Source organism: Gracilinanus agilis, chromosome 2, assembly GCF_016433145.1.
Source record: "Gracilinanus agilis isolate LMUSP501 chromosome 2, AgileGrace, whole genome shotgun sequence".
In the NCBI taxonomy this organism is placed as follows: domain Eukaryota; kingdom Metazoa; phylum Chordata; class Mammalia; order Didelphimorphia; family Didelphidae; genus Gracilinanus; species Gracilinanus agilis.
In genome coordinates, this window is record NC_058131.1 from 478,795,582 (window position 1) to 478,821,152 (window position 25,571).

Below are 25,571 nucleotides of genomic sequence, written 5' to 3' on the forward strand. Positions count from 1 at the left end.
GGTCTCTGGGCGGGTGCAGCGGGGGGTGGGGTTAGAGCCTGAAGTGTTGGGCGATGTCTCCCAGGCACCACGTGCAGCTCGATGGCTCCTTGGCCATCAGTTCAGTGAGGGAGGAGGACGCGGGCACCTACACCTGCAGCGCTTCTGTCGGGGGCCAGGAGAGCAGGCGCCAAGTTCAGCTCTGGATCACAGGTCACTTGGCCATGTCCCCTCCAGTGGGGTTCTTAGTGCACTTGCCTTGTTCGCAGCCACCTTCTCCCTGGGCTGGGACGCTTTAGGCTGGGGGGGGGGGTACTGTTTCGATGGAGGGCCTTCCACTCCGTGCCTTTGTGTTCCTTGTAGCATCCGGGGGCAACCTCTGGGAAGGGGGTCTTCCCGTCCTTGTTTTCAGAGCTGTAGTGGCTCACAGGAGGCCTTAGAAACACTCCCGCTCCAGGTTTCCTGGAGGATGGGTCCTGAGCTTCCTTCTCCCTAAGTCTGGCTCAGCCATTTCCTCTGCTTAATGACAGGGGATGATAGGGAAGCCCCTGCAGAGGCTGAGAGGAACCTCCCTCCCATTCAAGACCGCAGACGCCTGGATTTCGGCATGGGAGGAGGCAGGCCGGGTCAGAGGCCCAGCTCCCCCGGGCACCGCCAGCCAGGGCCCAGGTAATACTGCTTCTGTTCCAGGCTCTCCTCGCTTCCATTTCATGCTCTGCACCGTCTCTTCCAGGCCTTTCTGCCCAGCAAGGCTTAGGACAGAGTTAATTATTATGAATTAGCAAGCTAATTAAAATAAGCCAGAGAAATTTGCCTAATTGTATATACCGATATAACTGGTCCTGGCCAGATTATGGAAAAGATATCCATAGACCTTGCATTCAATAGGTTTATGCTCCAGTCTGGAAGCTTGGAGCAGGCTGTGGTTATGCTATGGACTGATTTATAAAGCCAAAGCACTTACTTAGACTGCTTGCCTTGATAGAATAATAACAAGAACTATAATAATTGGCACTTGTATAATGCATGCATTCTACACATGTTTGTATAGTTGTTTAAATTCAATTTGTTTTTGAAGTTCCAAATCCCTCCTTCACCCACTGAGAAGCCAAGAAAAACAAAACCTATTACAAATATGTATAGTCATGCAAATCAGATTCTAGAACTGGCCAGGCCAAAAAGAAGGTGGGAAGGAAAAGAAGAGAAAAAATATGCTTCCCTTGCACTCTTGACTCCATCAGCTTTCAGGCCGGAGAGGAAAAGCATATTTCATCCCGAGTCCTTTGAAATTGTGGCTGGTCATTGTGCTGATCCAAACGAAGTCTTTCAAAGTCTTTATAATATTGCTGTTATGATGTCAATTGTTCTGAGTCTCATTATTATATAAATTGTTCCACTTCACTTTGCATCAGGTTATAAGTCTTACCAGATTTTCCCGAAACCAGCCCCTTCATCACATTACAACATGATAGTGTTCTATCACATTCTTAGCAAACCCTAACTTGGCCTCCCATTCTCCAATGAATGGGCATCCCTTATGTTCCAATTCTTTGCCACCACCAAAAAAGAGCTGCTACAAAGAACGTTGTACATATGGATCATTTTATTCTTTCTTTGATCTCTTTGGGTATAGATCTAGTAGCAGCATGGCTAGGTGAAAGGTTATGCACAGCGGAAATAGCCTTTTGGGCATAGTTTCAAATTGCTCTTCAGAATAGTTGAGCTTGTTCACAGTTTATTAGTGTAACTGTTTTCCCACAGCCCCTCCAGCATTAGTCATTTTCCTTTTTTTGTCATCTTAGTCAGATGGGTAAGAGATGGTACCTCAAAGTTGTTTTAATTTGCATTTCTCTAATTATTAGTGATTTAGAGCATTTTTCATATGTCTATTGATAGCTTGGATTTCTTTCTCTAAAAACTGCCTATTTGTATCCTTTGACCATTAATCAACCAGGGAATGACTCTTATTTTAAGAAGTATTAATATTCATTTTTTCATCAATACCTGTGATATTTTATAATTTGTGTCAGTTTTATTCAGTTTCCTATATATCTTAGAAATTAGACCTTTATCAGAGAAACTGACAGCAACCATCTCTTAGTTTCCTTTTCTTCTAATTTTAACCGAGTTCAAATCATTTGTGCAAAAACTTTTAAATTTTATGTTATCAAAATTATCCATTTCACCTTCTGTGAACCTATTTCCTGTTTGGTCACAAACTCTTCACTTATTCAGAGACCCGGCAGATAATTTCTTCCATGTTTCACTACAATCTTATGATAATTACTTTTTATTTCTCAATCACAAACTGGTTTTGAGTTCATCTTGGTATATTGGTGTGAGATGTTGCTCTAGACTTAGTTTCTGCTAGTTTTCTCAATGATTTTGTTTAATGGTCCCAGTTTTTATTGTTTTGTCCCAATAGCTGAAATCTGCAGGTTTATCAGACACGAGGTTACTGTGCTCATTTGCTCTTTTATATGTGTGCCCAATCTGTTCTGCTGCTCAACCACTCTTTTTCTTACCCAATATTAAGTAGTTTTTGACAATGAGAGCTTTTATTATAATTTGAGATCTGGCACTTCTATATGCCCTTCCCATTTTAAAAATTGATTCCTGTGATATTCTTGATCTTTTTTTCCAGTTGAAATTTTGTTATTTTTTTTCCTAGCTCTATAAAGTAATTCTTTGGTGCTTTGATTGGTATGATATATACCAAATAAGTAAATTAATTTTAGTAGTAATGTCATTTTTTTCATATTGGCTTGACTGAACAATTGAACAATTACTATTTCCCCAATTACTTTAATATTATAAAGATATTTTATTTTACCAATTACATGTAATAACAAATTTCCACATAAATTTTCTGAAACTATATGATCTAAATGTCGCCCTTCCTTTCTTCCCTCCCTCATCCTAGAGCTGGCAGGCAGTTCCATCTGGGAGATTATCATGTATTATCATGCAAAACATATTTCCATATTGTTCATTTTTGTAAGCGAATAATCATATTAAACCAAAAACTTTAAAATAACCCAAATAAACTAGTGAAGAATCATATGCTTTGATCTGTATTCCAACTACAACAGTTCTTTCTCTTCTCCAGTTATTTAGACAGGTCTTTGTGTGATGAGCGTTTTGAAACTATTCACATATTTTCTGTGTGTGCTATAGCAAATAGATTCCTAAGTATTTTATACTTTCTGTAGTTATTTTAAGTGGAATTTCTATTTCTTCTTGCTGGGATTTGCTGGTTATATAGGGAAATGCTGGTGATTTATGTCAATTTATTTTATATCCTGTAACTTTGCTGAAGTTGTTTTAGTTAATTTTTCAATTGACACTCTCTAGGATTCTCTCCATCATGTCATCTGCAAAAAGTGATATTTTTGTTTCCTCTTTGCCTATGCTTATTTTTTCAACTTTTTTTTGTCCTAATCGAATAACTAGCATTTCTAATATAATACTGAATGGTGATAATAGAAATCCTTGCTTCACTTGAGATCTTATTGGAAAAGCTGCTAGCTTATCCCTACAATGCTCACTTTAAGGGAAACTAGATTAATTCCTATACTTTAGTGTTGTTGTTTTTTTTAACAGGAATAAGTGTTGTATTTTGTCAAAAAATTTTTTTCCTCCCTGGGGGGGGGGGCAGCTGGGTGACTCAGTGGATTGAGAGCCAGGCCTAGAGATGGGAGGTCCTAGGTTCAAATTTGGCCTCAGACACTTCATGGCTGTGTGACGCTGGGCAAGTCACTTAACCGCCATTGCCTAGCTCTTATCACTCTTCTGCCTTGGAAACAATACATGGTATTGATTCTAAGGTGGAAGGTAAGGTTTTTTAAAAAACATTTTTTTTCTGCACCTATTGAAATAATTGGATGATTTTTGTTGCTTTTTTTTTTTTTAAACCCTTAACTTCTGTGTATTGGCTCCTTGGTTGAAGAGTGGTAAGGGTGGGCAATGGGGGTCAAGTGACTTGCCCAGGATCACACAGCTGGGAAGTGTCCGAGGACAGATTTGAACCTGGGACCTCCCGTCTCTAGGCCTGGCTCTCAATCCACTGAGCTACCTAGCTGCCTCTTTTGTTGCTTTTATTATTGACGTAGTTAATTATGCTTCTAGTTTTCTTATTATCAAACCAAACCTACATTCTTGGCATAAATCTCATTTGGTCATAGCATATGTATGATCTTTGTGAAAAATTGCTCTAATCTCCTTGCTGGTACTTTAATTTTTTTGCAAAGTATTCTTTAGAGAATTTGTCTATAGTTTTCCTTCTCTGTTTTGACTCGTTAAGATTTCAAGATATATTAGTGTGTCAGAATGAATTTTGTAGGATCCTGTCTTTACCTGTTTTTAAAATAGTTTATATAGTTTTGGAATTGTTCTTTCAATGTTTTGTAGAATTCATTTGCGAATCTATTTCATTCATATAAATTTTCATTGCCTAGATTTGAGGCTTATGATTCATTTGTGAAAGTGCTTGGCAATATTGTCGTTTCTTTTTTTAAACTGGAAGAAAAGTGACTCTTGTATTCTGTTTTATAAAACCTTTTGAAATGACAAAATAATGGAGGAGGAAGAGATATATTGGAATGGAGAGAGACTGTATTTAGGTCCAGAGGTATGAGAGCCTTGACTAGGGTGGTACCTGGCACAAGGGAAAACAGGAAGTAGATACGAGAGAGAGAATTTTCACATGAGATGGTTGTGTTGTGCAGGTTGAGCTTTGACAGGAACCAGCCAGGAGTGGTGGATGCCAGTGTAGGTCAGCGAGTCCAACTGCCCTGTCGAACATTTGGCTACCCTCCCCCAGTCATCGAGTGGCAGAAGGATGGACAGCCTCTCTCTTCTCCCAGGTGGGTCTTACTAACTTCTTTCCAGCTCTGCCTCTAGTGGAGGGTGTTGGAGACTCAAAAATAGCATCTTTGCTTATCTCCTAATGAATCTGGCTATCCCAGAGAGGTTCTTGGCATTCCTGTAGTTTCTGATGCTCCGTAAGGGAATTTGATTAACTGTCACTCAGCTTACTGGCTCTCCCAAGGATCTTTGGATTTGTAATGATTGAAATTCTTGAGCCATATTTCTAAATTGTAAAACAATTTATTAATTGACTGAATACCTCTTCATCTGACCAGTTGGCTCTTCCCACAATTCAGAAGGGCAAAAAAGAAGGAACTCCTCTGGAGCAGGTCCCTCCAGACCTCTTGTGAGCTTTCCCCTCAGTCCCTCCCCTGGACATCCCCAGATATCTTTGATTGGTAAATAGATACTGAAGAAGTGGGCTTAGAGACCTCAACTCCTCCCTGGTCATTTCATCACAAGAGAGGTGTGTCTACTTAAGACTGGGAATAGCCACCACCTCTGCCCTGGGCCCAGGCCAGCCAACATGGCTGCTAGTGCTGGCCAGCTTCCCCCACTGGCCAGGCCGGCCCTGGGTCTTTTCGTCCTTAACCCATTCTGATAGCCTCAGCCTAGTATCAGGCTGTTTCACCCTGGCCCCAAGGGAAGGAGGGTTGGGGAAAAATAATTTCAAAATACATAGAATAGATGAAGAACCCTCTACTGCTGTTACTACCAATACTACTCCCGACTAACATTTCTATAGCAAATACTAATGTGCTAGGCATTGTCTCATTTAATCCTCACAATAACCCTGAGAGATAAGTGCTATGAGTATCACCATTTTACAGATGAGGAAACTGAGGCAGTTTAAGTGACTTGCTCAGGGTCATATAGCTAGTGTCTGAAGCAGGATTTGATCTCAGGTTCTTCTGATCCCAACTCTATCCACTGTGCCACCCAGCTGCTGGGTACCAATTAAAGAAAGCCATTGAAAAAATAGTTTCTGGCGGTAACAGAACAGACTCTAGAGATCGAAAAATATGTAAGAATGGAGTGAGGCACAGAAAACATTTCTGCCTAAAAGAAAGTCACTTATATGAGCAAAGCAAAAAGCTAGAAATCATTTGAAAAATGACTTATAGACAAAACAGTTGTCATAAAATAGTTATGGGAAACACTCATTAAAAAAAACAACAAAGCCCTGACCTTCTGTCTTAGAATCAATACTAAGTAGTCCCAAGGCAGAAGGGCAGTAAAGGCTGGGCAGGGAGGGTTGTGACTGGCTCAGGATCACATGGTTAGGAAGTGTCAACCTCATTTGGACTCGGGACCTCCTCTCACTGGGCCTAGCTCTCTATTCCCTGAGCCACCCAGCTGCCCCAAAACTTTCATTCTTGAACAAAATGCTAAAAAATTTCCAGAATATTACAGGATGGCCAAGTAAAGGGCACGGGGGGGGGGGGGAAGGGGTGACGGGCCACAAAGAGATGAGGTATGCTCAGAGGGGTCTTCTCTGTGGAACAACAGCCTGGCCCCTGCATTAAATAGCCTTTGCCCTTGCTTCATCTGCAGACACCACCAGCAGCCTGATGGCTCCTTGCTCATCAACCGTGTTTCCATGGAGGATGGGGGCTTCTACACCTGCATCGCTTTCAACGGGCGAGAACGCGAGCAGCGCTGGGTTCAGCTCAGAACTCTGGGTAGTGGCAGAGTGGGATTAAGATGCAGCAGAGAGCAGAAGGCAGAGGGATGGAGGGGCGAGGAGTGGGGGAGGGGGAGTGAGGGCCACCTGCTCGCTCTGGAGGAGAGCAGGACCATGAGAGTGGCCACACGGTCATCGGACGGAATGGGACCTGGAAGAGTGAGGGTTGGAGTGGGCACTCTGTGCCTTGTGTGACCAGATCTCTTTTGTCTCCAGGAGAGCTGAAGATCGTAGGACTAGAACCCACCGTTACAGTGCCTGAGGGGGAAGACACCCAGCTCCACTGTGTGGTGATAGGAGACAATGTGAACGTGAGATGGTCCAGGTACACGTCCCTTTAGCCTCGGTCCTGCTCATCATCTCCCTTCACTCGTAACATTTGTCCAAGGCTCGGCCTGGATGTAGCAGGGGCGAAAGCTTCTGGTTCCCTCACTCTTCTCTCCAGAGCAGACAGAACTTCTCCCTTTCCTTGTATCTAGGTCACACCCCTCCAGAACCCTGTCTCATAACCTACCCAGTGTAGGTAATCACTGTGATAACATATATCTCACTTCAAGGTTTTCAAAACCCTTGTGAGGCCGATAATACAAAATAAATAGTACAAATACTATTGTTATCATCATATAGCTGAAGCAGCTGAGGCTTCTAGAGATTGTGACTTGTCCAGTGTCATAGCAGGGATGAAAACCCAAGCACACACTTGCCGTCTGCTTCTATATCCTCCTTGTAGACTTAGTGCTGATCTCGTTCCACATCTCCAGGCCATCACCTCTTTGCAGGAGGTAGGAGGTGTGCTTCATCATCTCTTCTGAAGCAAGCATTGATTAGAAGAGTTCATCAGGGGCAGCTGGGTAGCTCAGTGGATTGAGAGCCAGGCCTAGAGATGGGAGGTCCTAGGTTCAAATCTGGCCTCAGACACTTCTCAGCTGTGTGACCCTGGGCAAGTCACTTGACCCCCATTGCCCACCCTTACCACTCTTCCACCTAGGAGCCAATACAAAGAAGTTAAGGATTTAAAAAAAATTAAAAAAAAAAAAAGAGTTCATCAGTCTTTCAGTGATGATGTCCTTTACATTATTGGAGCTTGCAACTAAATTGTTAGGCTGGTTCTGCTTATTTCACTCTGCATCAGTTTGTGGAACCTTTATCATTATTTTTTTTATCACACACATAATTTCTTATAGCCCAGTAATTCTCCATGATATTGATGCTCCACAACTTGTTTAGCTACTCCACAATCAAAGGGCATCTACTTTGCTTACAAATATTTTGGTATTTATGGAGGTGTTCTTATGCATCACTGGCTTGGGATATAATAAGCACAGTAATGGAATCTGTGTCAAAGACAGTGAACATTTTAATATCATTTGCCTTCTAATTGAGTCAATTTTGCTTGTGTATGATTTTCTTGAAAACAGTACTGATGTGGGTTCAAATCTAATCTCAGATACTTCCTAACTGTGTGACCCTGGACTAGTCACTTAAGTCCAATTGCCTAACTTGTATCACACTTTTGCCTTGGAAAGAATACTTGTTATTGATTCTAAGATAGGAGGTAGGGTTTAAAAAAAAGCATGATACACAGAAATGAGGCCACTCCACTGCACATCTACAGGTTATTGATCTCTTTCCTTGTTTTTTCATGGCTCATGTTTTCTGTCTAGCCAGAGCTACTTTCAGCTCAGTATCAAACTATATGTTGATTTAATTTGGAAGGTCTTATTAAGTTCTTTATCTCCCTTTTTGTCCCCTGCAGTCAAATGCTGGTGCAAATGATGCAATTATTTAAGTGGTGATATTTTTGCAAATATTTATTATCATGACCCTAAATATTTATCAGTGTCCCATTAAATGATATTTCTTGCTGCTTTTGAGTGCATAATAAAATGAACACTGCTAATTCCTTTATTTGTCTAAGGAGAACCTATGAGTCATCTTCCTATTTAATTGCAAGTTCCTTCTAGTTTTATTTATAATGACAATGTCAAGATTGATATGGATATGATATGGCCCCTAGTACTATGTTTACTCATTGATCATTACATAAAGATCTCACTTTAAAGTACCAACAACCAAGTCAAAGTTTGGAGTTGGTCTGGAAACTGGGATTCTTAATACCATCTCCTCTTTCTGCTATTCAGTCACTGGCCTGGACCTGTGGGCATTTAAAATGTTTCCATTTTATGAGTTACCTTGGCTAAGTAATCAATGATGATGACGACGACTAGCATTTATGTAGTGTCTATTCTGTGACAGGCCCCATGCTGGGCCTCTTCTAGACATTATTATCCTGTTTTATCCTGACAACAATTCTGGGAAATAGATACTGTTATCATTTTATGGTTGAGGAAACAGAGGGAGAGGTTAAGTGACATGCCCATGGTCTTACAGCAAACAACAGGATCCATTTTGAACTGCCTTCAGGCCACAGCTCTATCCACCTTGCTGCCTCTTCTTACCAAATGGTCAGCCTGCTGAACCCTCTCAGGTCACCTCCAAACCACAAGAAGGTGCTAAAAGTAGGACTTTGTAGAAGAGATGTAAACAGATTCTGCCAGATTTTGATTAAGAGCAAAGAGAAGGTACAGGCAAAGTTCTGTAAGAACTTTATAGAAAAAGAGTTAGGGGGAAGGTGGGAAAAGAGGGAATCAGGGAAGGGGAAGAAGTGGCACCTCAGCCAGGACTTGAAGGAAGGGATTGATTTCAATAGAGCAGATAGAAAAAGCACAACTGAGAGAGAGTTGTTCTGTTTGGCTGGAAAACAAAGTGTGTGTGGAAGGGAGCAGCAGGGTGAATTAAAGCTGGAAAACACAGACTGGGGAGAGCCTCCAGATGGGATGAGGGATTTAGACTTTATTTGGGGGCAAAGAGTAATCCACTGAAACGTCCTGGAACAGGGCAGTGACACAATCTGAGATGCACATAGAAAACATGTTTTGTCATTGTGTGAAATGCAGGATGGAGTGAAAGAGTGGAGACCAAGAGACCAGTTAGAAGGCTATTATGATAGTCTAGGGAAGAGATGATCCCCTGAATTGGGGTGGTAGCACATGGCCCTAGAGAAATCGGTGGGGGAGTGACTGCAGAGGCAGAATCAATAACAGATTAGATTCTGAGAGATAAAGCAGACTTGGGGATGACGCCACAGTTTTGAGCTCCCAGTGACTGATTAGATTGTTGCTCTGAGACATTGGGATGTTTCTGCTATGAAGGTCTTGCCTTGACCTTTAGATGAGAAGCTCCTTCTTAAAAGGAGGGAATAGTTAAGTTTCTGTCTTCCCTTCCTCCTTTCTTCTATAAATATCTGTGCTTGTAGTGGACTTTCAGCCCTCACCCTAGCCTCTTTCCTGCTTTGGTCATCCATGGATTGGCTGCCCCAGGGCACTAAGGGTGGGGGACATATTCAACAGCATAACCCCCAGCTTCCTTCCCTTCCCAGGAATGGGGTGCCTGTGCGAGGCGATGGCTACCGCATCCACCTGTCCCAGGACGGAACCCTGGTGATTAACAATACGCGAGCCCGCGATGAAGGGTCCTATACCTGCAGTGCCTACAGTGGGAGCCAGGCTGTCAGCCGCAGTACAGAGGTGAAGGTGGTCCATCCTAGACCTCCAGGTAAGAGGAGGAGAAGATGAGTCCCTGCTCCTATTATTTTTCAGAGAATTAAATGTTTTCTCCTTTTTGCCAACTTGACTAGAATCCTGTTTCAGTAGATTTCAAGCGTATTCAGTGTCTTAGGATATTTTATTACAGAAATAGATGGATCCCAGGCTTAGGAATAATAACATTTAGATGGTGCTTTTCAAAGCACTCTCAAACCTATCTGATATTCTGGATCACTTTGCCAGGTGGGTAGGGTGGCTGTTATTAGCACCAGGTTCTTACCAAGGGAGCAATTGAGGCCCTGAGTGGTTGTGATTTGCCCAAGGTGACCTAGCTTGTTCGAAGAGCCAAGATTAGAACTAGAACCCACCACTATCACTTGGATTTAGAATTTCATCCTCATAGAGGTCAGAATATGGAATTTGAACTGTATAATGGGTTGATATTTTAATGTTTGCAGAATTCTTCAGTCTTTTCCCCATCCTGGTCAAGTTGCATTCTGTAGTTTCATGTTTTAATAATTCAGCTCAGTACACAAGTGAGGCCCCATTCCAAATCTGTGATCAGACTCAGAGGCAAGGAGGAGAGGCAGCCCATTTCTGTGTCTCAGGCCACAATTAAACAAAACAAAACAAAACTCAAGTAGGTCACTGACTGGGCCTAGGAGTAAGCCCTACTCCCAAGAACTAATCCAGTCCTCATGTGGGGCTAACTAGATAGGACTAATTAGCAGTCCCTACAGAAACCTCAGAGCTCAATCTGTTGTAATCAATCCTTAGATATAAAATTAAGGGACTGGCCCAAACCTAGAGTAGCAAGGTAGCACAATGGATGGCATGCTGAGTCCAGATCAAGGAAAACCTGAGTTCAAATCTATTCTTAAGACATTTACTAGATTTATGACCCATGGCAAGTCACAACTCTGTCTCAGTTTCCTCATCTTGGAAAATGAGCTGGAGAAGGAAATGGCAAACCTCTCCACTATCTCTGCCAAGGAAAACTCAAATGTGGTCACTGAGACAGATACGACTGAACAACATATTTATTGAGTAGCAGTTGAGCAGTGGCATTCTTCTCTATGCCTCAGAAGACTCAGCAGTGGGAAAGGTGCTTAAAAGAAATGGGGAATTGGGTGGTTTGGTATCCTATAGTCTCCCCAGAATTACTCGGAGCTTTCCACTCAATTTTCTGAGAGTTGTTGGGCTTTCTTTTTAATCACATGTTAAATATAAGTGATACAGTTTTTATGGGGGGGGGGGGGGAAAGAAAAGGATCACTGAATAAAGAGAAGAAAATCCACAGATTAACATAGAATTGTAAGGGACCTTAGAGATCCTTTAATCTAATTCTCTTATTTTGCAGAGAAGGAAACTGAGGCCCAGTAAAGCAACATGATTTTTGCTTAAGGCTAGTTTAAGAGGTAGAAGCAGTCCATTCTACTAGGCATGCAAAAACATAAAAGAGAGACAAGTCATCCTGTTTGGCTGGAGCACAGAATATGTGTGTGAAAAGGAACAGTGTGAGATAAGGCCCAAGTCCCCTGATTTCTATCAATCCAATCTCCTTCCTTCCTTCCTTCCTTCTTTCTTTCTGTCTCTCCCCCCTCCTTTCTTCCTCCTTCTCTTCCATCCTTCCCTTTCTTGCTCTTTATAGACATACATAGATATGTACAGACATATACACAGATTTGAATAGTGAATCCATGCCACTTGAGCAACAAACTTGGAAGCTTAAAGACACAATTTTGAGTTGAAATTAAATATTACACAGAGCTAATTTGAAACAGTGATACACGTCACAATCCATTTGTGTATATGAAAGCATGTATTTATTACTGTTATATCCCCAAGCTAGGCATTCTGGGCATCATCTTAGGAGCAGGTGGTGTTCTCCAGGGGTGGATTATTAGAGCCGGGGTCCCCCACACAGGCAGCACTGACCTGTGAAAGGGTAAAGGAGAGAACTCACAGAAAAGCACCAGCCCAAATTTTGTCTATTTAAAAATGCTATGGGGGCTGGTCTCCACCTTGACTTACCTACTCTTTTTTTTTAAACCCTAATATCTTTTACGTATATCCTTCTATATTAATTTTATTTGTTATAGGACTAGGCAATGGGGGTTAAGTGACTTGCCCAGGGTCACACAGCTAAGAAGTGTCTGAGGCCAGAATTGAACCTAGGACCTCCTGTCTCTAGGCTCTCAATCTACTGAGCCATCCAGCTGCCTCCCTTTATCTACTCTTCTTAAAGGCCAAGAAAGCTATGATTTTATTCTTGTCATGCCCTCTGTCCCCTTCTCCATCTCATGTGCTTCGTGAGACTGAGTGGGCCTCCTGTAAATCAGCTGGTTTCCTGGAAGCCAACTCACTCCGGAGAGTCTTAAAAGCACTGATGTGTGTCCACATATACAGTCCTCCTGGAATAGTGTTCTTTGATATTGAGAGGATTAGGTTGGCCCTTGGACGTGTATTGCCCAACTGGAATTTACAAGGTTAAGGAGCCAATCAATATCAGGCCGCTGGGCATTCAAAGAACTGAAATTGTTTATGGTCTAGGATAAGCTTCACTTAGACTCTAAGTCTTAGAGGGTCTCACCTGGCTTGTTTTGTCCTAGAAGCTGTAGAGCAGCCCAGGGACCCCAGCAGGGAGTGCATAGACCAGCCGGAGCTTGCCAATTGTGATCTGATCCTGCAAGCTCAGCTCTGTGGCAATGAATACTACTCCAGCTTCTGTTGTGCCAGCTGTTCCCGCTACCAGCCCCATGCCCGTCCTGTTTGGCAGCAGGGATGAAAGCTGTCTCCTGCCCTAGCTCCCAAACACCATGGCTGGAGAGAGGCAAGACATGGCAACCAGAGAACGGCAGACAGAAGGTCTGTGTCTCCTCCACAGATTGTCCTTTTAAAAAATCCATCAATTATAATACTGCTGCAGTAGCAACAGCTGGGATAAGTTCCTGCCCTCATCACCGGTGCCTCCTTTGTTTGCTCTTCAGACACTATTGTAAGTCATTTTGTAATGAGACTGCTTAGATGAAAGCAGAACTGCCGTTTCCCACACTGAGCTCTAGGGGACAGAACTGGTATTTTTATATATTTTTTTAGAATACAGTTTTTACAGCTCTAAAAGACTTGCATTATTCACCTTGGCTGAATGGGTGTTGAAGTGTGGTCCATCTAAGTGAGCATGCATCTTGTATAAGGATCAATAATTGTGCTGCAGCCAAACCAGAGTCTGACCTTCCTTTGGGGTCAGGATGGGCAGCGATCTGAGATGCTTCCACAGTCCAAATGCTTTTGCAGCCTAGAAAACTTCTGGTATCAGACAAACTCATCTGAAATCCTCCTCTGGAGAGAGGGTTTGAATCTGTTGCTCCCATCTGGCACACAGCCTTGGTAGCCTTGATCCCAAGGGGGGGGATTCATTCTGCTTTTCTGTTGAGGGTTACCTCACACAGATCCAAGTTAAACTGCTTCCATAAACCCAAAGCTGTCCCATGACACCAAGGCTAGAACTAAATAAAGCAGCAATCACTGGAGTAACTGTTCTGTGCACACCAGGTGTATATAGATGAGTGTTTACAGAAGGATAAACACAACCACCTCAGCTCTCCATGTGGCTAATTCCCAACAGAATTGGCAGAACACCTCTAAAGTTGTCTCCAAACGGAAATACAAGCCTTGGATGTGGTGTGGCTTTGAAAAAAATGGCTCTCCTTTGGGATGGTGTCTTCCTATATTGGCATAGCTGGGCACTGGTTGGAAATGGAACCAACTTCACCAAGGCTGACTATTTCTCAGTCTACCCCTCCCTCCCATTCCAGGGAGCTCTGTGGGAAAGACATTTTTACTTTAAAAATATTATTAGGCATTATCAAAGTTTCTTTTCATTTTCATGGATGCTGCAGAAATTGGAAAATAAAGTCTGTTTTCTTATGCTTATTTGTCTATTAGGCCAACACTAGCAATCTTACACAAAGTTATTCAGTTATTTTTGTCTCCATTGCCACTGAAATTAGGCAGAGCATCTGCCAAGCAGGACAAGCGAGAGGACTTTCTGACTTTTCCAGATTTCTACCACATTTCTTACAGATGTTTCAACATACATCTCCTCTATTTAGGCCTGATGCCAGGGACAACATTTAGTTATCAGATTCTTTAACCTGGGACACCACCAGGAGCAGAGTTAACAAGCAGCTAGGCTTATCCCTAGTTACATGTGAAAGAGTTTAACATCTGACTGAAAAATCCCATTGAGAGAGGGGTCCGGGACAGGCCTGTGTTACTAGGCTATGAACCCTAAATGGTCCCCAGTAAAACATATTTTCTGCCCACAGTATCATGAGGGTTTATAGGGTTGTTAAGTAAGGCTCAGGACATAAATAGCCAGAAAAGAAAACAGGAGGCAAATGGACAGATGTTGCTAGAGAAGAAATAGGGAAAGAACAGTTCCACTGGCAACAGTTTCTTACCACCAACATTTATTTCTGTTAAAGCAGATTATAAATTGTCATCAGTACAAATATATATATATATATATGCATATATATATAACTTACATTTGATTTGTAAGGCCAACATTTAAAAGTAAAATTAAATGAGATGGGATTTTGTATTGTTACCAGAGGTCCAACAGGTATAGCTGGCAATGGGCTTTTCATTAATCAAAACAGATGAGGGTAAAAAACAAAAACCACAAAAAGCGAAAGGAAGCAGGATCTCTCCCCTCCACAAACTTTCACCAAAGACGGAGAAGAAAAGCAACAGCTGAGAGCTGGGGTCATGGGGCCACCTGGGAAAACACAGCCCCAGACACTGCCTTGTGAAGATGATTCTGTGACTGTCTCAGGAGTGTTAAAAGCAAGAAAAGGATCAACACAAGGAAAGAGCATGAATACATAAAGGAAAAAAGACGGTGTGTGTGTATATATATATATATATATATATACACACATGCGCATATGTATACACACATGTGTACATATATTTATATATATTTTAGATCCAATAGAATTTTGCAGTCGTTTGAAAGCCAGGAAAATACTGCTCTTTCATCATCTTTATTTAATTCTACCATCTAGGAACTTTATTAGTCACGACTCATGATTGTTGTTGCAATGTGCTACTTACAACGAATGCTAAAGAACAAGTTAGGAACCCCCTTCGTCACACCCTCTAACCTTCCTTCTCTGGTTACTTTTGATAGGAATCAATGATAAATCAATCTTATATACAATTTCTTACAGCTAACCTTCTTTTCCCTTTGGCAAGATTACTTACAACTCTTACAACTTTTTAATATTGAACTATTTAAAATATTCTAAATGCATAAAAATAAAAATTTTGGCTTTTTTGTAATATATTTATATATATATATAATATTCATTGTTACTTAAGGTGGAAGCTCACCTTCCCCCCCAAAGGACAGCTGTGCTGGGCTCTGATGCTTCCTCCCCCTACTCCTTAATCCTGGCAGGCAGCACACCCTGCTCTTCCTTCTCCTCTCCTCAGGCTGGGAGTAGACTACATTCCTTTGCCCATGAGGTGCTCAAACGGAGGCAGGCAGATGTACTGAAAAACAAAGGCAGATCTTATTTACTTTCCCTCACGTTCTCCATCCTACAAATGTGCTTCTGGTACAGCTTTCTGCTCCTTCTCTTCGGCCACTGTTTCTCCAGGATAGGTGCGATAAAGAGGGAGAGGCATGGGAAGGGCACGCTTCCATGACTCCTTTATTCTAAATGCAGGGCAGGTCATCTGTTGGGATTTTTTAAAGTGATTTTTCTTAAAAATCATATTCCTTCCTGCGCTGTGTGCCCCAATTTGTTCCATAGGGCCTTTGGGATTACCAAAAAGTGTGCTGATCAGAAAAAGAAAGTCCCCTTTGCTCCTTTACCCCTCTTCCCTCACCTAAATGGCAGGCCCTGTGCATGAGCCCCAGGGGCTGCTTAAAGTTCAATCTCAAATGTCTTCTGTAAGTCACTGGAGAAAGGATTGGTCGGTGAGGGGTTAGTGCGCTGTTTCGCCTTGCCTTCTAATGCAGCCCACTGAGCTTCAAAAGGATCCACTGGGTCAGCAGTAGCAGAAGCCTCCAATGGCTTGTCCCCTGAAGCCAACTTGCTATTGTCCACACCATTGAAAGCTGCAGAACCGTTGAGGTGTTGGGCAGAGGCTGTAAAGAAGGGGCTGGTGATGGCGCTGCTCATCTCATACTGAGGGAATGTCTGCTGTCTGACCAGGCTGGGTGATTGATGGGGGTGATTTGCCTGGGCGTGGCCTGCAGTGCCAAACACATTGGCCACCATTTGTGAGGGGGTGATGCCGACCACAGGCACATTTGAGGATGGATAGGGCATCCCATTGGCTATAGGGTAGGGTTGGGCAGGAACAAATGCTGGCTGGATTGGTGGGACTACACCCACTGGCACAGGTGGAGAGGCAGTGAAAGCATTTCCTTGGAAAGATGGTGCTGGCTGGGAGAGAGCTGGGGGTGGAGGAGGCTGGAGAATTGGCTGCAGCGGGGCAGCAGGAGCCTGGGGCTGCTGGGCCCTAACTGTCTTGGAAACCTCTTCCAACCAACGGTCAGCTTCGGAAGGCGTGCGCCGGTGACCAGCTTGAAAGATCCCTGGTGAGGCTGCTCCAGGTGAGGGACCCCATTCTGTGCCTGCAACAAAAACAATGAGGAGGAATGTTAACTGGTTATACTTAGATTCCCTTTTTGGTAATAACCACGGTTATTTTATTGGCCAGTATTGTAGAAAAAAATCCTCCTAGCTAGACATTTTGTGATTTTGGTGAGTTTATCACTGGATGCGAAAATTTTATGGAGGGATGGGAGAGAATGCATCAAAAAGCATTGTTGGCTCAGGGATTGCTGGAATTGTTTTAAGACAGCTCAAAGGACCAAAGCAGCTGTTCAGAGCCTGACAAAAATTTCCAGGGACCAAAGCTCATCCTCGATAGAAAAACAAGTTTGAAAATAATCAAAGAGCCAAGATTGATTCATTAAGACTGATGTAATCTGCTCTAGATTTCTTCGACAGATGAATAAAGGGAAAATGATTCAATATCCTGATGCCTGTGAACTTGTTTTTGCAACTTGCAAAGTTTTTGTGGTGGTGTTTTTTTGTTTTGTTTTTTTTTTTGTCTTATCCTGGTGACAAATTTTCTTTTAAGCTATCAGGTCAGGAGTTATGGTCCATTCATCAGACCACTGCTCTCACAAAAAAACCAATATCTTGCTTTCTTCTCTCTTACCACATCATCTTCAGATCAGATTATTTCTAAGATGAGAAATCGGCTTTTTTTTTTTTAAAGGATCCTTTCCCTTTTCCCATCTAGGTACATGGCTGGTCTTGGTCCAGGATCATGCAGCCGATCCCAGGATCCTCACCAAAATCTATGTCTGCCTTACCCGAATGTGTAGCTGCAACTTCCTTGTTAGCAGCAGGAGGGGCATGGGCCCAGGGGTTGGTTTCACGAACAGGCATTGCTGTGGGTGCTAGAGCAGTTTGGGCTGGCTTAGCAGCAAACACATGGAAGGCAGGGTCAGTGCCATTAGCTAAAATGGGAGCAGACAACATCAATGGAGTTAATTCATGCAAAATGTGCAGATGACTGAGGGGCTGGTAATTGAGGCCAACATGCGATATTTGCATAATGAATGGTCACAAGATTGAAAAGCTTATTTTTTGTTAGTAATTTTGGCAAAGAGGTGATCAGATGAAATACTACTCTTCTATCCAGCTTAGCAAAATCAGCCTCAGGAGCATCAAAATGTTCCTGTTCTAATTATAATTTTTGGAAAAGCACAGATTAGAGAAATCGTTTCTTTCTGGTACCATTTTCCTGAAAGACCAAGTAGTTCTTTTTCTTTTGTTCAAGCTCTATGTGATATAATTTACACATACATATATAATACTCTGGTAGGCTCTTTCATTAACTCATGAGCCATTATTTTCCACTGTCCATTACAATTTTAAATTATGACTGCTTCCTTCTAGCAATGATCAAGGCTCTTTCTTTCCCTTTAAAAAGTTTTCATACATACAGGTTCTTATTCCTTCCTTGTCTTCCTTATTAAATAAACTCTCTCCACCTTTGCTCCTTTCCTTTCAGGTAAGAATTCCAATATCCTCTACCCTTAAGCTATAAAGTCTCTTCAGATAAGTCTGAAAAAATGAGGAGCGACCATTTGGCTTTTTCCATGTGCTCCATCCTTGAGAATGGGCAGCTAGGCTTACATGCTATCTGCATCATTTAAAACAAATATAACTTGAGCAGAAACCTGTCTATGTTGTAAATGATATTACCTACGCAAAAGGGGCATTGTTAAACTGTGAGTTGTTTCTCAAGTTCTAAGTTCAGGTTTTAAAAGTTTACAATATAAATTGTAAAGGCCTATTTCTTTGCCCTGTCCAGCGAATCAAAACACAGTGTTAATTTGGTATCTGTTCGCAGTCAAGCCAGCCTGTTCTTTATTGCTGAAGTGGAATGTAGCTCACGGCCCAAAAGATGAAATAAATTAACATGGAAAATGAGAAGCATCTTCCATGTGCCTCTTTCTGAGAGTGGACAGTGTGTTCAAATGTTTCTCCTAGTGGGCTGGCTTCCAGGTTAATATTCATAGAAAGTATATAATCAGAAACAATCCTGATTATTGTTACTTATTAGAAGTGTACTGGTTGTAAATGAGACGTAAAACCACTGTGCACTAAAGGAAGTAACCCTCAACAGATAAGAGGCAGATGAAACTTTAGGCAAGGAATAGTGTGGGTGATATAGATGATGTGAGGACAGACAGAGGACACACATGCCAAAACTCAAGACTGTAGTGAGACAGGCCACAAAGCACTTTTTGAACAGGAAATGCAAAATTAAGTGGTCTTTAGGAAGCTCAGATTGCTAACATGCAGGTAGAAAGAAGAGTGAAACAATTTTTAGTGAAATGTTTTAACTCTAAGCAAGGCAAGACAACACCAACCTTGAAAGGCAGGGGACTGCGGTGCCACCACCGTCATGGGCTTGGTCATTGGGGCAGATGAGAAGGGGTCCTCGGGGGTGCTGAAGGCATTAGTGATCTGTGAGCACAAGGAACTAATGCTCTCTGCTTCCCCTTCTACCTCTGGCACTGGAAATCAGAGAATTATTCGTGATTGGAAAGGTGAGCAATAGTGAAATACACTGTCATCAGCACAAGGGTGGCACCTCTCATTTGAAGAGGAAAGCCTGATCTGTCAAGCTCAAAAGACAGTGTTAGCACTGGGCTCTGGAAGCACAATGTCAAAAACATCCCTGACCACATCTATCCTGACAGTAAAGTATAAACCACAGGGATGTCCCCGAGCTCAGTATTTCGCCTGCACCTATGAATTCCCCAAATGCTCTTCTGTTTTCTCTCATTTCCCATATGTGAGATGAGTTTTTCTTGGGCTAAGAACAATCTGGATAAAAAAATCTAGAAGTTACCTGTATCTTGATCACTTTTCTCCACTAACAATATTCTGTGATCTGGGCTCAATTCAGGAGCAATTGAATAAAGTTACCATAACTGTATAATGTCAGGGGTATCTGGGCTCACAAACAGCAGGGTTTAGTAAACTGAGCACAAGAATAGGAGCCCAGAAGTTTTTCTTAATTTAAGCTCAATAATCTACCCTTGTGGTTTTTGTTAAAATCAAAGAACCACCCTGAACTTTGGTCTCTTCGTCTGTAAAGTGAGGCTAACTGTCCCTACCCCGTTTCTTACCGCCAGAGGTGATAAATGGGACCCCTTGAATTATCTAGGAATTCTCTCCCAAGAGATGCACTGGTTTCAGTACAGAACAGCAGTAGTATAATTTTATAGTGCATTCCTCAAGGACTGTCTTGAGGGAGAAAGCTTCCTTACATCATGATGGAATAAAAACTCAATAGTGACTGAGAGAGAAGGGAGTCCCTCAGGTTCTTAAAGTATATTTATCAAAGGACTAACTAGATCTATCTAATCTTTCAAGACCCACTGAAGAGGATAATTCTACAGGAACTGAAGGGAGGGAAAGAGAGACAGTTGGTGTTCAGATATATAAGCAGTAGAGTGAGCAAACCCCTGATGGCAGATGAGCAGTTCTTAAACTGAAACCCAAATCCTTCCTTTACCCCTTTGGAGGAAGAGCATAAAGATAAAAAAAATTTATCTTTTTTTAAAAGACCTTCTGACTTCCTATGTCTATTAGATTGCATTTGTTTCCAAGGCTTTTTAAACTACTCTTGTTGACTGCCAAACAGGAACATAAGAAACTAGAGATGCTTGTTCTTTAGCAGAGGGCCCTCTTCTGCCTCCCCCCCTGCCCACAGGAAGGGAGATAAAATGATCAGAACAGTCTCCTTCTTTGGCCCAAGTTTATTTCATTGGGAAATTTAAATGGACAACAGCAGCTACTTATCTGGTAGGGTTGGCAGGGGCCCCCTATCAACGCCAGGAATCAGAAAACATTTGGTAAACCAAAGGACTAGTCTTAGTGGTGCTATGAAGCCAGGCGGAGTCTACCTTACCTGCGTTTTTGATGGGGAAATCAGTCTTCCTTTGCATAGTGGAAGGTAACTCATTGATGCGCAGGGACAGCTGGCGTTTAAAAGGCGACATCTTCTGACTAAGGGCAGGAAAGCCTCGGAAAGAACCTTGTCTGGCAAGCTGCTCGATCGGTGCGTGACGCCGAGGGATGGCGTGGGGGTTGTTCATCTCCAGGGAGGCGGCGGTGTCGGCCGTTGGGGAGGTGGGAGAAGATGGGGACGGGGCGGTGTTACTGGGTATTGCTGAGGAAGCTGCTGTAGTCTTCATATCTGTTTCAGCTTAGGAAAGGAAAGGAAAAGGGAGATTGTGCCTCTTTGAAACAATCAGAGCCCACATAACTAAGGAGTTAAAAAAAAAATCTTTCATCCTCTAATTGTTATAGAAAGTGTGGCTTATCTTTCTTACCAACAAAAAAGAAATCACTTACCCTCCTGTCACAGGTTAAACAACCAATTTCAAGATTGAGGAACTTTAAAGTTGGAACAGACCTTAGACCCTGTGGTTCGAGCTTTATGGTGTGTAAGCAAATGTAACCTGCCTGTGAGTCAGACACGAAGAAAAGCCATTCCCCCGGGTTCTCCTCACAGAGGTCTCCTAGAAGGCGCTGGGGGGGGGGGGGGGGTCAGAAAGTTCCAAGTGAGTTCTGTTCCCGTTCGATTTCACTGCTCTCGAGCTACCAAAGTGGAAGCCTAATGGGTGCCGCCGTGACATCTAGGTGGTCTCACCGCTAGATGGGAAGACTCAAAAGGAGATGAAGCCTGAATGTCTAGTTCTTTCTCCATGGACACGCATCCTAGCTGTGGGGTCCCTGTTTTACAAGTCGGGGTGCTCTGCCAGTGCTTCTGAGGGGTGTTGCAGAGGGGAAAGAGGAGCTCTCACGATAACAATCTCTTCTATTGATCCGGGTCAGTGACTCACAGGCTGAGGCCAGCTCACTTCCACAAGAGGAAATGGCCAGAGAGGTGTGGCCAAAGGCAGAGCAGGTGCCAGAGCTTGGACTTGAACCTCGGTCGCAGGACTCCAGGTTCAGTGACAAAACTCAGTAGTCTTCCCCTGGGTCAGGACAACTTGTGTGCTACTTACAGTTTTCTTTAAAATAAACAAACAAACAAACACCCTTCCCTTCTGTCTTAGAACTGATACTAAGTATTGGTTCCAAGGCAGAAGAGCAATAATGGCTAGGCAGTTGGGGTTACACAGCTAGCAAGAATCTGAGGCCACATTTGAACCCAGGACCTCCTGTCTCCAGGCCTGGTCGGCCACTCTATTCACTGAGCCGCCCAGCTGCTCTGTTACTTAAAGTTTTAAAGAGATGCCTGGAGCCCTCATCCATGATTCCTGAAGATGGTATATGCAGAACAGGACCCAAATCTATATTGTCCAGAATCTAACTCTTTAGCCATTGCGCCACACTGCCTCTTCCGGTGAGAGCCCACAAGCAGCTCCAGGAAACATGGCCCTCCAATACAAGTGAGGGCAGCGGGGTGTTTCCCATCTCATGCCGGCACACCCCACCCAATGGACTGAAATGGCTTGTTAAGGAGCTGAAGGACGCGGCCCGCACACAGGCTGTCCCACACGGAGTGCCGGCACCCCCTCACAGTCCAAGCTCCCTTGGGCCCACGGCTAAGCCACGCGACGGTACCTTTCTTTGTGTCCTGCATCTGCCTCATGACCTCCTCTCTTTCTGCCTGCTCGGTGGCCGTGGCGACGCGGAAGGAGCCCTCCCTGGTAAAGGTGGTCCGGCTGGCATCAAAGGTGGCCGTCACGCCACACTCCTTCTCCCGCTTCTGTTTCCGTTCCAGGCATGCGGCAAAAGCACAACCCACTGCGTGGCTCAGTCTCTCTCCCTGTGGAAAGGGAAGAGTGCAGCGGCATCTCATGTTTGTGAGCAAAGTGAGTTCAAACTTCCCAAAAGAAAGTAAGGGAGTGGCAGGGAGGCTCCAATTAGCCTTTTTTAAAGAACCATAAATAAATTTCTCTTTATGAAGGAGTCTATCCTGAGGTCCCCATCATTTCAGAAGACTTCAGATCTAACTTAAGAATTTGGGGGGGGTTGTAAGAATTTAGTTCACAGTTATTAGTATGGAAAATTAACTTTGTGCCTTAATGTTTCACAATCTATATATACATTTTCTTTGAAAATGAGTTCAAACACATATGCCCACAGGAATTCTACTTCTATACTAAAGGTGCTCCTCCTTTTCTTTTCTGGGGCCTAAGGAAAAAATAAAGCAAATAGAAGGGAATTAACTTAAAAAAAAAAAAGGAATATTCACTCCCAGTAAGGACACTTCCTACCAGTGTTGGCCTGCACCTCTCCTGCAACTTAACATTTTACAGTTTCCACGGAGCCCTGAGAGACCAGTAGGTGTCAGAGGTATGACACACTGCCTCTGAGAGTTTACTACACTAACTGCTTATTAAACTTTAAAGATTTGTAATAAAACAAATCCTGAGCTTTGCATAAAAGAATCAGTATGAATGTAACCATTAATTGGAAAATAACAGCTTTTTAAAGGGTTAGAATATTATCTCTCCCTTTATAGCATTGGTTTTGTGGACATGTCATTGGTGGATATTTACTAAAGCATTTAAGAGATGGATGTAAATGGTATAAAACATAATAAAAATTGCAGGAACAGTATATTTTGACATCAGAAATTTATTGGGAAGGCTAATCCTATGGAAAAAAACAAACAACCCAAAGCTATAAAGTAGGAAAAATATCAGTGTCAAGGAAGAACTTGAACTTGTCCAATTCCTTCATTCTATAGGTATAGAAATTGAGGCCCAGATTGCTTTTATTACTTGTCCAAAGTTACACAGCTAGTCAGTAACAGAGTTGAAATTATAACCTTTGTCTTCCAAACTCCTGGTGCATCTTTTCTATCATGCTATGCATTCTGTTACTTATGAGAAACCCAATTATGTTCAAACCTAAGTTCAAAAAGCAATTAGAAATAGCTATACCAGAATCAAATTTTTAAGGACCAATGTTCTTTCTCCATCTATTAGTGCACATAAAACAAAATTTAATTCTTTCATAATCAAATATCTTCATTTGACTCAAAGCTATTTAACATGAGCCAGGGAGTTTAGTGATCTCATATGCTCCTCAATCTATCTTGTTTTCCCATATCAAAATGTGCTTTTGGGAAATTGTCTGATAACTTGTCATTTACACTGAGTAACTTAGAAAGTTTTAAAAAATATATCCTTTGTTATTATGAACTTGATAATGTCAATTAATATAAACATTTCCTTATGCAAAGAACAGAAAAAAATTTGTATATAACACTGTGAGTTTTTATTACTTACAGCTTTTTTTAATTTTAACAAATTTTCTCATTAGAGCCAAAATGACTGTTTTTCTGTGTCCCCTTCTGCAATTCCTTCTGCTCTTTTCTATGTATTTAAAAAAAATCTCATGCATACTTCTTTCTTTTTTTGAGGGGGGGGGGTGTATCACTATTCACTATCCTCCCCTCAAAACCCCAACCCACTCCATAAAAGCTTTCTCTTTATTAACAATTAGTAAAGTCAAACAAATCACATGTTGGTCATGTCTGCAAACAAGTCTCACTCCATATTTCTAGTCCATCACCTCTTTGCCAAAAGGTGGAAAATATCATCATCAGTTTGACTGATTATATTTCTTAAGTCTTTCACAGTTACCCAAAGTATAAAGGGAAGGAATAAAGTGGCCTAGGATATAAAATTGGGGAATGCACACATTTGAGGCTATGATATGGATGAGCCATCAAAGGAGATTTAGGAGTAGTCAGATAAGTAGGAGAACCAAGAGAAAGCAGTGTGATAAAAACCCAGAGAGGAGAGAGTATCTAAGAAGAAATAAATATAAATTTCAAATAAAATATTTCAAATAAATATAAATTTCAAATGCAGCAAGATCAAGAAGGATAAGGCCTGAGAAAAGACTATTTGATCTGATAATTAAGTGACCACTGGTAACTTTGGAGAAGGTAGTTTCGATTGAATGACTAGGTCAGAAACCAGACTGCAAAGGGTTAAGGAGTAAGAGACAGGGAAGGCAAGCCACAGTGGAGACAGTTTTTTCCTAAGGAGTCTGATTGAGAAAGGGAGAGCATAATAACCTGAAGGGATTTTGATATTTTTCTAGTTCTATAGTTACCATTTGTTAGTGTGATTAATATGGTACTATATATGTTTAGTTAGTATTGTAATTTTTGTTATATTGGTAAGGCAAAAACATATGTAACCAATATTTCTCCAATAATTTGTGTTTTTATAAGGACTACTTTGCATTTGTATTCATAAAATTCTTATATATGCCTTTGTAAGACATCTTATATATTCAGACATCTTACGCATTATTTAGTTCTTTTGAAAGGATTTGTTCTATTTTGCCAGCTAAGTTTTATGGACAATATTAAAAAGGATAGACTATAAAATACATCCACATAAAAATAATCTATAATTTTACTAAAGTTAATTAATTTTAAGGATTCTCTAAAACCGCAATGACCATCTATTAAGGTGATATTTGCCTACGCATATTTCCTTAAACTTTTTTCTTATCTAATGTTAAAATGAGCATTTCTAAAACTATATGAAGACTAAGTATTGACAGTGAACATCCTTGTTAAATTCACGGGAGCTGATGTTCACATGTATTTATCTTTCAAGGTTTCTCTTGACTATTATGTTTACAACTGAAAGATGCTATTTAGATCTAGTCTTTTCATTGAGAATGCTTGAAAGTCCAACAGTCTATTTAAAGTTTCCTTCCCCCCCGCCCCCCCCCCCCCCCCGTAGAATTGTGCTTACTTTTTTCAGAGGAAGTTTCTTTTGTTTGTAAAAGCATTTTTCTCTTTTTGGAATTTTGTATTCCAAGGTTTTCTCT

At 41.9% G+C, this 25,571-nt stretch overlaps 2 protein-coding genes across 5 annotated transcripts in view; one reads left to right on the forward strand and one right to left on the reverse strand.

Moving 5' to 3' along the window:
- PAPLN (papilin, proteoglycan like sulfated glycoprotein) overlaps nucleotides 1-13,674 on the forward strand; it is a 73,550-nt gene extending 59,876 nt beyond the window's left edge. Inside the window, exons 18-24 of the mRNA XM_044659972.1 lie at nucleotides 65-192; nucleotides 510-648; nucleotides 4,707-4,844; nucleotides 6,403-6,530; nucleotides 6,749-6,857; nucleotides 9,972-10,147; nucleotides 12,759-13,674. Coding sequence (XP_044515907.1) covers nucleotides 65-192; nucleotides 510-648; nucleotides 4,707-4,844; nucleotides 6,403-6,530; nucleotides 6,749-6,857; nucleotides 9,972-10,147; nucleotides 12,759-12,925 — 985 coding nt within the window. The 3' untranslated portion in view covers nucleotides 12,926-13,674. The remainder of the gene's footprint in view (nucleotides 1-64; nucleotides 193-509; nucleotides 649-4,706; nucleotides 4,845-6,402; nucleotides 6,531-6,748; nucleotides 6,858-9,971; nucleotides 10,148-12,758) is intronic.
- Nucleotides 13,675-13,762: 88 nt separating this feature from the next.
- NUMB (NUMB endocytic adaptor protein) overlaps nucleotides 13,763-25,571 on the reverse strand; it is a 78,849-nt gene continuing 67,040 nt past the window's right edge. For 2 of the 4 annotated variants that reach the window (XM_044664932.1, XM_044664931.1), the window contains 5 exons: nucleotides 22,329-22,533; nucleotides 20,665-20,961; nucleotides 19,115-19,261; nucleotides 17,546-17,692; nucleotides 13,763-16,795 (listed from right to left, as the gene is read on the reverse strand). In XM_044664932.1, coding sequence (XP_044520867.1) covers nucleotides 16,080-16,795; nucleotides 17,546-17,692; nucleotides 19,115-19,261; nucleotides 20,665-20,961; nucleotides 22,329-22,533 — 1,512 coding nt within the window. In that variant the 3' untranslated portion in view covers nucleotides 13,763-16,079. The remainder of the gene's footprint in view (nucleotides 16,796-17,545; nucleotides 17,693-19,114; nucleotides 19,262-20,664; nucleotides 20,962-22,328; nucleotides 22,534-25,571) is intronic. The other 2 variants (XM_044664934.1, XM_044664933.1) reach the window with 1 other exon arrangement.